Source organism: Panthera uncia, chromosome D4, assembly GCF_023721935.1.
Source record: "Panthera uncia isolate 11264 chromosome D4, Puncia_PCG_1.0, whole genome shotgun sequence".
Taxonomy (NCBI): domain Eukaryota; kingdom Metazoa; phylum Chordata; class Mammalia; order Carnivora; family Felidae; genus Panthera; species Panthera uncia.
The window spans coordinates 28177192-28188014 of record NC_064807.1 but is presented as its reverse complement, the minus strand read 5'-3'; the positions used below and the strand labels follow the sequence as shown (position 1 = coordinate 28188014).

The 10823-nt window shown below is 46.8% G+C and overlaps 1 protein-coding gene across 6 annotated transcripts in view; it reads right to left on the bottom strand.

Annotated features, from left to right (window-relative positions):
* Positions 1-10823, bottom strand: part of AOPEP (aminopeptidase O (putative)) — a 340428-nt gene that overhangs the window by 95866 nt on the left and 233739 nt on the right. For all 6 annotated transcript variants that reach the window (XR_007458796.1, XR_007458785.1, XM_049634234.1 and 3 more), the window contains one exon: positions 6865-6925. Coding sequence is in view for 4 of the 6 variants with exons in the window: in XM_049634234.1 (XP_049490191.1) it covers positions 6865-6925 (61 nt within the window). In the remaining 2 variants the exon portion in view is untranslated. The remainder of the gene's footprint in view (positions 1-6864; positions 6926-10823) is intronic.

Sequence of the window (10823 nt, the reverse complement as noted above, 5' to 3'; positions counted from 1 at the left end):
AAGTATGGAAAGAACCCAAATGTCCATCGATGGATGAATGGATAAAAAAGATGCGGTATATATATATACAATGGAGTACTACTCGGCAATCAAAAAGAATAAAATCTTGCCATTTGCAACTACGTGGATGGAACTGGAGGGTGTTATGCTAAGTGAAATTAGTCAGTCAGAGAAAGACAAAAATCATATGACTTCACTCATATGAGGACTTTAAGAGACAAAACAGATGAACGTAAGGGAAGGGAAACAAAAATAATATAAACACAGAGAGGACAAAATAAGAGACTCTTAAATACGGAGAACAAACTGAGGGTTACTGGAGGGTTTGTAGGAGGGGGGATGGGCTAAATGGGGAAGGGGTATTAAGGAATCTACTCCTGAAATCATCGTTTCACCATATGCTAACTAATTTGGATATAAATTTTAAAAAATAAAAAATAAAATTAAACAAACAAAAAATAATGTTGGTGTTATTACCTAAACCGTGCAAAAACAAGCCTACAAGTTATTCGCCTAATGAACCACTGACTTTCTCTGTGCTACAAGCACCACATCTTATCAAATTTCCTGTTTTGTAACCGGCCCACTTTCCCTAGGAGACTTGAGTTTTCTATCATTTGCTTGTGTGGCCTTTGGCAACTTGTAGATGTGTGCTTAAAAAGAAGTGGTGTTTTCCAAGACGACACAATAGCCTGCTGTTGTAACTTCTGGGATGCAGGAGCAAGTCTGGGAGCTTGAGCTGCTTCCCGCCTATTTCCCAGACACTCGATGTGATCAGCTCTCCCCCATCTTCTCTATCCTCATCGGTGCCACTGCTGCCTGTGATTTTGCCATGTCACATGTGCTGAGCACTTCCCCCAGAGCAGACAGAGCCCGAGATGGGCCGTGAGGCGCTCTGGCGTCTGTATGCTACTTAATAGTACCTCGGGAAACAGGTTGCCTGGGAGTTGAAATGAGGAGCTGAAGTGAGGCTGGTAATTAGTTCATGCCCTTCTGGATGTCCACTGTGAATAAGCGCTCCCATCCATGCATTATAATCATCTGTGCCGTCAGAGCAGATTGAAGGGCATGTATGGGTTGGTCAAGCTGTATCTTTATCCATACATCTGACAAAAATATAGATGTTTTCACTTACATTTATTTGGTGGGGGATTTTAAGGCATGGTGCACTCAGATTTTAATTCAACTAATAGCTTTACAGCAGCACTGTTCAATAGGAATATACGCAAGCCACATTTGTCATTTAAAATTTTCTAGTTGGTGAATTTAAAAAGTAACATGTAACAGCTACAATTAATTTTAATAGTATTTTTTACTGGGTATATATGCATTGGGTTATGATGTAGCCAAAATAGTATCATTTTGACATGTAAACAATATTTTAAAAAACATTAAAGAGATATTTACCCTTCATTTTTTTATATTAAATCTAAATCTGATGAGTTTTCACAGTCCACCTCAAGTGCTAAATTTTAACCAGAAATGCTTGAACTGTATTTAGATTTCATAAAATTTAGTTTAAAAAGTAGATTCATTAGGGCGCTGGGGTGGCTCAGTCAGTTAAGTGTCCGACCTCGGCTCAGGTCATGATCTCACGGTTCATGAGTTTGAGCCCCACGTCAGGCTCTGTGCTGATAGCTCAAAGCCTGGAGCCTGCTTCAGATTCTGTCTCCCTCTCTCTCTGCCCCTTCCCAGCTTATACACTGTCTCTCTCTCTCAAAAATAAACATTAAAAAAAAAAAAGTAGATTCATTCACATACCCAAAGTTGTTCCAAACAAAAACTGAATTATTCTTTTAACTTTAGATTTAGATTCAATTAAAAATTCAGCTCTTCAGGTACACTAAATATTTTTCAAGCACTAATAACTGCATGTAGCTAGCAGCTGCCATACTGCCATAGACCCTGAGCACCTACTATGTGCATCACAGCAGGTAAGGCAAGGATGAGTCAGACACAGCCCTTGTTTCTGTGGGGGGGGGGGGGGTTGGGCAGCCTGTGGATGAGGCACAACGCAAACAGCAACAACGTAAGGCAGGCTACCACACTTGCTAAGGACACAGAAAGGAAGGCATTACAGGGAGAGAAAAAGGCATGCACAAAGGAAGGCTGGGGGCAAAGAAACGATCATGTAGAGATTGGAAATTATGGTTGGACATACGCCTAGGAGGGTAGAAATTAAAGTTTAAAAAGACAGCCTGGGGCAGTTCTGCTGATAGCCTCAAATAGCAGACCAAAGAGTTTGTTCTCAATCCACTGTCAGTGGGGAAAAAAGTTCCTGGTGAGGATGAGTCTTTTGGAAAGATTCACTTGGTATTGATGCAGCAATAGATGGGGGACGGTTTGGTGGCTAAAAAACCAATTAGAGGGGCGCCTGGGTGGCTCGGTCGGTTAAGCGTCCGACTTCAGCTCAGGTCACCATCTCGTGGTCTGTGAGTTCAAGCCCCGCGTCGGGCTCTGGGCTGATGGCTCAGAGCCTGGAGCCTGCTTCCGATTCTGTGTCCCTCTCTCTCTGCCCTTCCCCCGTTCATACTCTGTCTCTCTCTGTCTCAAAAATAAATAAACATTAAAAACAAAAAAAATTAAAAAAAAAACCAACCAATTAGTTACTGAACCAGTCCAAGCAAAATACAATGAAACAATGGGGGAGGTGCTAGGAAAGGAAAGAAAATTCAAAATTTAATAAATATGTACATAAGGATACCAGGACTTGGCAATGTGGCCAGGAATTCAAAGAAAAAGAGGAGTCAGAGAATTCTGTAGCAGCTAAAATAAGGAAGTAGAGATGAAAGACTGGATGGGAAAAGTTATTTCTAATGTATCTGCATATAAATGTTTTAAAAGGAGATTGGAATATGTGTACATATGGGCTGGTAGGGGGCGGGAGGAGACCTTTGGGCAGACATGAAAAGAAATCAAAATCTATTTATAGAATGGCCAAATTAGCAGAATGGGTGACTTTCTAAGAAATAATGTATACTATTCCAACAGTGGGGGCGAGGAGGGAATCTGAGTAAATTAAATTACAGTACCATTTGTTAGAAAGCCATGCAGCTGCAGGGGCGCCTGGGTGGCTCAGTCGGTTAAGCCTCTGACTTCAGCTCACGTCATGATCTCACAGACCGTGGGTTTGAGCCCTGCGTCATGCTCTGTGCTGACAGCTCAAAGCTTAGAGCCTGCTTCAGATTCTGTGTCTCCTTCTCTGCCCCTCCCCCGCTCACACTCTTTTTCTCTCTCAAAACTTAAAAAATTAAAAAAAAGAGAAAGTTATGCAGCTGTTAAAAATTATGGCTCTTAAATTATATCAAAGGATATGGAAAACTGCTTAAGATATACTTTTAAATGAGAACTTTCAGTTTGAATAAAAAGATTCCAATTTTATTTAAAAAAGGTATGCACATTAAAAAAGGATGCCTGGGTGGGTCAGTTGCTTAAGCCTCCAACTCTTGATTTTGGCTCAGGTCATGATCTTGTGATTTGTTAGATAGAGCCCTGCACTGACAGCACAGAACCTACTTGGGATTCTTTCTCTCCCTTTTTCTCTGCCCTCCCTTGCTCTTTCTCTCTCTCTTTCTCTCTCTCTCAAAATAAATAGATAAACATTTTTTTTTTTTAAGATATGCACCTACATTCTGTATATCACATAAAATGTGTGGAAGGACTCATACTAAGTGGTTAGCAAGCATGGATGTGCTCTGGGGAGTAAGACTGAGGGGGCAAGGGCTTTTGCTCTTTATATTTTGCTACTGCTTGAACTTGCTACGGAGAACATCTTATTTTGAGTTTTAAAAAGGGAGACAGGGTACCTGGGTGGCTCAGTTGGTTGAGCATCCAACTCTTGATTTGGGCTCAGGTTGTGATCCTGGGGTCATGGGATTGAGACCCATGTTGGACTCCACACCGAGTGTGGAGCCTGCTTAAGATTCTCTCTCTCCCTCTCTGCCCCGCTCTCCTGCTCACGCATGCACTCTCTCTCTCTCTCAGAAACAAAACAAAACAAAAACAACAATAAAAAGGTAGACAAAGGTCAAACTATGTATTCATACATCAAAAAAAAATGACTGAAGGGATTTATCCCAAAAAATTATCTCTGGGCCATTTTAATTTTCTTATTACAATTTTTTTATATTCTAAAATAAATATGTAATACTTCTATAATTAGAAAAAAGTCATAAAAGGAAATAACCTATAATACCAATGGTACAATCAATTTTAAATCTGTTTGCAAAGCCAAAGGTTACAGGGTTGGGTGTTCTTTAAAGAGGTTTGGATCCAATTTCTTTTACTTCTTTGGGGCTCATGCTTACTTTTATTGCTGCTGAAGTGATTTCCACATTTTTTTCAATGATTTCCATTCAGTGTGGCCAAAAAGGAAAATCGAGGCCAACCACAAGGCAAGCCTTCCTGAGAGGAGACAAAAAGCCTCTGTAACCTGTGGAATGAAAACTTTACCAGGAGAACGTGACTTTTTTGTCATGAATGACTTCAATTGCTGGTGGACAGAAATTTTTAACGAGAACAAAGAGCATCGAAGCGATTTCAGTGCCCTGGTTGTCAATCCAGGCCAAGCACACTAGTAACTTTATATTATAATGATGAGGACAAAGAACAAGGTGTCCCATTCACCGCCAGGCTCCTGCAACCAGAGGGTCCCGGGCCTTTGCAGAACATTTCACTGCGGTGGAAGTGAGAAGGAACTCTCAAGGAGCACAAAAAGGGCTGTGAGCAAGTAAATCAGCATCAACCATATACATAATGGCAGAGAATGGGTACAGAGATGAAACGATGTCGTCTGATCATTCACCAATGGAAAGATATGCACTAAATCAGGGTCTTTTCTGTCTGATGCTGTTGTTTTTACTGAACAGTTAAGCGCCCAAGGAAATACCAGTTGGGTCTTAAAGACAATTTATAGCTGGGTTGGCCTCATTGCACCTGGCTGTGTTTTGACAGCAGGTTTCGTCAGTTTATAGCAGAAATTCTTGTCTACACTATAAGCTGTCACAAACGCAACTAGACCTTGGAAAAAATGTACCGCTTAGAGGCAAATCTCCCTTTCGCCGCACCCCTCCCACTTTTAATGAAAAGCAAAAGCCTCCTGCTGGTGGCACAGCCTCCTTCTCTTCAGGGGAAATCAGGGAACCTCCTGGGACCAAGAGGGTCAGTCCCAGTGTTACAACCCATGCAGGGTGCGCCTGCTTCTGGGCACCCGATTAAGGACTCTTTCTTTCCTCTTCCCTGAGGGCTAACTGCTGAATACAGCGGCCTTGTTGTTCGGAGCCAGGAAATTTCAGGATTCTGCTCTCTGAGCTCCCCACTCTTCCCAGCTGCCAGGCCGCGGAAAGAATGTCTGGGCGCCTTGCAACCGCCTGGCCTCGGAGCACAAGGCATGCAGCTTTGGCGAATGCCCTCTGCCCCCATCTAAAACAAGAAGGCAGCGCTTGGCTAGTTGGGATCAGACAATCCTTAACTTTGTTTTTGAGATTTTTCTAGTCGGCAAATGGCCTGGCAATGACTTCGGCAAATGACTTCCACCACCGTGGAAGTCACAGAACCTCATTACAATACCTAGGAGGTGAGAGCACTGGCTCCCAGGACAAGGTATTGCCTTATCCACCCCTGTTTTGTGTTGCTTTTTAGACCTCAGGATTTTATTTTCTGCTCCCAAGGACTGGGCCAAACAAATAACTTTTAACAGGTGCCACGCATCCCCGAACAGAAGGCAATGCGTCCTTTTTAGGAATGAGTTCATGGTGGCTGGTGGCCGACATCCCCCCCGTGGGACAGAAAGGACAAAGATGCAAAGAGAGGATGAAAAGGTAATGGAGAGCAGCCCCTCCTGTTCCTTAATTTCATGGTTCACAGACATTCATTGACATTCAGACACTCCCAAGGGGAAGCTCATATAACCAGCCATGAAACTAGAAACGAGCAAGCTAAGGGGGCTGCTTGCCTGGACCCAGGGCAGAGTTTCTCACAGCCATGGGGGTCCACCCCCAGACACTAGGGCCCACTGTGATGGGTCTGCAGCTGCTCGGGGGACCAGCCCAGATTGGGAAGCTCCAGGCCTGCAGAGTCCTTTAACCAGCCCCACGCAAGATGCCTCCCTCGACTTCCCAGGGCCCATGCTCTGGTGAGGGTCAGCACTCGGGGGCTGCCCTTCAGGCTCCAGGAAGCACAGGACCTGGGAAGAGTGGAGAGAGAGGAGGCCTCAAGCCAGGTAGTTCCTGTGGAGCTGGGGCTGGGTGGGAACGTCTCTCCCACAGAGGTGCCCATGGGCCGAAAGAGGAGGAGACAGCAGAACCTTCAGGAGGGGCAGGTCCTGGTCCCTAAGACAGAGAGATGAATCTAAATAGCACATGCAGATAGGACCAGCTTGAGGCAGGGATGCAGAGCCAGAGGAGGAAGCTGAGGGGCTAGCTGCACCGGGGAAATGATGGGGAATGAGGGCACAACAGGTCAGAGGAGAGCTGCAGGCGAGCCGGCTCACTCATTCATCCGGCTGTGTCCAAAGAGCAGAGCTGGAGGCCACCTGCTCAATCCACTGGTAGCCTCGAAGTGCTGCCTGGTGACAGCACCCAAAACATACACCACACTTTGCAAGATCTCATTTAACACACCGCTCAAGGTCAACCAGGCGCCCTCCTACAGCACCACTTGAGGCAGAGGCCAGAGACACACGTCATGATGGCAGGCTGACAAGGGTGGGAGACTGTCATTTTCCCGACTCAGGGATACTCCAACTCAGCCAGATGATTAATTTTATATTTACACACATAAGTAAATCACTGTCCTAAGCAATACACCAAGCAGCAAGCTTTACTATCCTCCACAGACTCTCCTGAGCAGCAATGTTGGGCGCACCTGGGGTATTCCAGAACTCTCAAGCCAGTCTCGGAAGATGTTCTCCACAGACAACTCAAGCCTTTAAAAATAAAATGAAAAGGAAAGGATTAAAAAGGTACAGAGCACTTATTACATAGCACGTTTCTATGGTACCTCACAGCATCCGTCTTCCAGAGAGGTAGCTGCTCTCTGGAGAAAGCAACTCTGTCCCAGGTTAAAGTGCAGGGGGGGACCCAGCCACACTCAGGACAGCTTCGGTCAATAGGAAGGTGCACCATGAAATCTAAACATCAGAGGCACACCATCGTAGGTGCTCTCAATGCCTTGGCAGGAACTGTTTGGTTGGGAGTACCGATTCACGGATGATAGGGCATGTCCACAGGACACATCAGGCGTGACTGCTTCCCCCAGAGCTGGCGGCACAGTGAAATCCGAATGCTGTAGCACTTAGTACACCAAAGTGACATTTGAACTTTATCGTGACGAGGGGCTGTGACAGGCATAAATGGTGCAATTCACCGTCAGAGCACAGACGGGCTTGGCTGCAAGAGTGCACACAGTTTCCATGCCTCTGTTTTAAGCAGGCCCACATTCTGCTTTATTTGAAACATTACAGTTGCTTGTTAAGTCTGACCCAAAGTCTGCTGAAATTCTTTTTTTTTTTTACATTTATTCATTTTTCAGAGATGGAGAGAGAAAGAGAATGGGCAAGGGAGGAGCAGAGAGAGAGGGAGACACAGAATCTGAAACAGGCTCCAGGCTCCAAGCTGTCAGCACAGAGCCCGACGTGGGGCTTGAACTCACGGACTGTGAGATCATGACCTGAGCCGAAATCAGACGCTCAACCGACTGAGCCCTACCCAGGCGCCCCAGCTGAAATTCTTTTGGTTTCAGGTCCTGCTGATTTGAATACTTCTTAAATTTGTGAAATATCCAGTATATTTAGGGTCAAGAGACCTTAGGTTGTGTCTTCCTGTCTTCCTGGGCTAATGATGTTTAAAGCAACCCCAGCTCACTTCTAGATAACTCCCACTCATGCCCCGTATCTCTGCTCGCAGAGGCCTTTCCCAAGCCCTCTCCCAGGCTGTGTGTGACACCCACTGTGCTCCCTGTCCCCTGCACCACAGCATTCATCAGTTTGTAACTGTCATTTATTTAACCACTTGCCCTTTACCTGTCCCCTCGCTGGGTTGAAGCTCTCTGAGATCAGGGTCTAATGTCTGTTTTACTCACTTCTCTAAATCCAGAACGGAGACCAGTTCCTGGTGTAAGACGATTCCCACTGGTATTTTTTATTGGAATGAGTGAAAACACATTTCACAGTGGACTCAATAAAAAATATTCCCTTTTAATTTAAAAATTACCTTTCCCAGTAAGAGATTCCCAAGGTGTTAGGCTCCAAAACGTTAAAAAACTGTATATATATATAGAATATCCCTTTCCTCCCTCCCTTTAGGGGTTACAGAGAAGCTGTGGAAAGATACAGTGCTGTCTGCATTGTGAAGGTACCGAAGGCCAGAGCTCCTTTCACCTCCCAGGCCGGGAAGTCGTGGGAAGGGGAGGAGGGAAAAGTGGGTGGGGGTGGGGAAGAGGGGGCCGGGCTGATATTTTCACTTCTTTTTTCTTCCCCAGTGAGAAGCAAGTCGCTGGGTGCCTTGGTCTTCCCGGGGCCAGGGCAAAAGCCAAGGTTGCCAAAGGGCTCAGCTGTTGGTATTTCCAAACAAAACAGGGGGCAAGAGGGACTACACAGACAAAGCAGTTTGGATTCATTTTCAAGGTGATGTCCATCTGTGAGATGAACAGCAGGGGAAGGGGAGAGGCCAGCGGTGGAGAAGGGGAGAGTGATGACCTCCCAAGGCTGCTCACCCTGGGATCATCCAGGTTCCCAGACTCAGTGGAATTATTGGATGTGCCTCGTGTGCAGGTACCACCGGGTGCCACTGTCCCCGAGCCTTGCCCCACCTCTTTGTGGCCAGTTAGCAGCATCAATCCAGGTGTGAGTGGCCAAGCTCCCCCTCATGACCATGAGAGTGTAGAGACGTGTGTGCATGCACGTGTGCACTCATGTGCCTGTGTGTGTGTGTGCAGCACGTGGCGCAGGGGTGGGTGGATGACTGGAAGAGAGGAGGTGGCTCCCAGAACACCTTAAATCCAGGTCACTGTTCCTTTTTGAGCTTGGTTGGTGGCACGGAGCAGTGCTGGAAATGCCCTGTAACAGGCCTGATTGATCTGCTAGGGAGAGTAGGCAGGGCTGAAGGGGCCTCTTGGAGAAGTATCTGAGGAAACTCAAAGTGGTCTTATTTTCTAAGGAAATGTGAGGGGCTGCAAAGGCAGAGACTGTATAATTTCCACTGAAGACAAGGTGCTCCATGCAAGGCCTGCTCGTTTGGAACAAATGCAGACCATCCCCACCTTGTCTGGCACTCAGGAGGGCGAGTCATTTGGTGGTGCTGGGTTCCTGCCCTGGGGCCTCAACAGCTGTGGGGGGGATCTGCTGGTGCTCTAAGTTGTCTGTCCTGATTGAGAGGCATGCCTGCTTTCTTCCTGTCCTTCCTTCCCAGAAGCTTTGCTGAAGCTTCTCCTAAGCCGCCCATTCATCTGCTTCCTTTCCTGGGTCTGGAGCCCTGGGGCCAAAAGCTCCTGTCGCCATCCTTCCAGCGAACTCAGGAAAGCCAAAGCAAGAGGCTCACTCTGACCTGAGCTCTGTTGTGCTGTGGCATTCTAGAAAAACAGGCATTCTTAAACCTTGCACAACTTGAGAGGAAGACAGGGAATTTAGAAAGGATTTAGACAAGAGTGGCAGTGAGGATCAAAGGGCCGAATGCATTGGATCCGCAAGGGAGGTCAAGGGAACTGGGATTAAATGTCCTGAAGAAGAGAAGTCTGGGAGTGACTTCATGGCCATTTTTGAGTGATTTTACAAAAGATGGCGAACAGCTGTTGTGCCTCCCCGTGGAGGAGTAAGAGCACGGACATAAATTTCCTTCAGGGAATTTTAGCTTAAAAACACGTTGTTAGGGGTGGCATGGGGAGGGGCTGAGGAGTTGAGTCCTGGAATGCTACTGAGCAAGGCCCAGTCTTCACCAGAGAAAACTGAAGAACAGGCAGTGCCTCCTGCCTGCGGGCGTTTGTTCCCTGCATAGATCTATAGGGCACAGGGTTCTGGGGAAGGCTCAGATCGGAAACCCTGGGGCCTGTCCGGTAGGGACACACAACAGACATAGTCACCGTGCTGCCAGGGCCTGTGCGGAGAGGTGGGACTATGTGTGGAAGGGGCACCGGCTGCATCAGGTGCGGCAGCTAGAAGGACAGTGGGAGGTGTGTTAGGGGAGCCTTTTTTTCTGAAGCTTATTTATTTATATTGAGAGACAGAGTAAGCTCATGCAAGCAGGCTGCTGGCAGAGAGAGAGGGAAAGAGAGAGTCCCAAGCAGGCTCTGTGCTGTCAGTGCAGAGCCCTACACGGGGCTCGATCCCATAAACCATGAGATCATGACGAAATCAAGAGTTTGATTTAACTGACTGTACCACTCAGGCATGCCAGGAGTCTTCTTAAAGGAAGCAAAGCTTGGACCACGTCATGGAGGAAGGCTGTGCTATGCCCAGTGATGGAGCAGGACCAGTAAAAGAGAAGGAAAGTGCATGCAGGTAAAGGGAGCTGAAGCAGGAAAGCGCAAAGCCATGGTCACCTGGGCTGGCACACGGAATGAGGTGAGGGAAGAAAAGGGGTAACCTATGAGAACGCTGAAACCCTGTCCCTGGGCCTGGGCTTCATCAAAGAGGCACTGAATATGGCTGCAGAATAGCACAAACAAAATGGAGTCAAGGAAGAGCACCTGAGGGAAAAGAGGCTGGAGGCAGGGAGACCGAAGTGGAGGCTGTGAATGTGTTCACATGAGAGGCTATGTGAAGAGGATTAGACAGACGTGGTGTGCTGGGGATGGATGTGGAGGGTGGCACTGGATGAGTGAGAGACCAT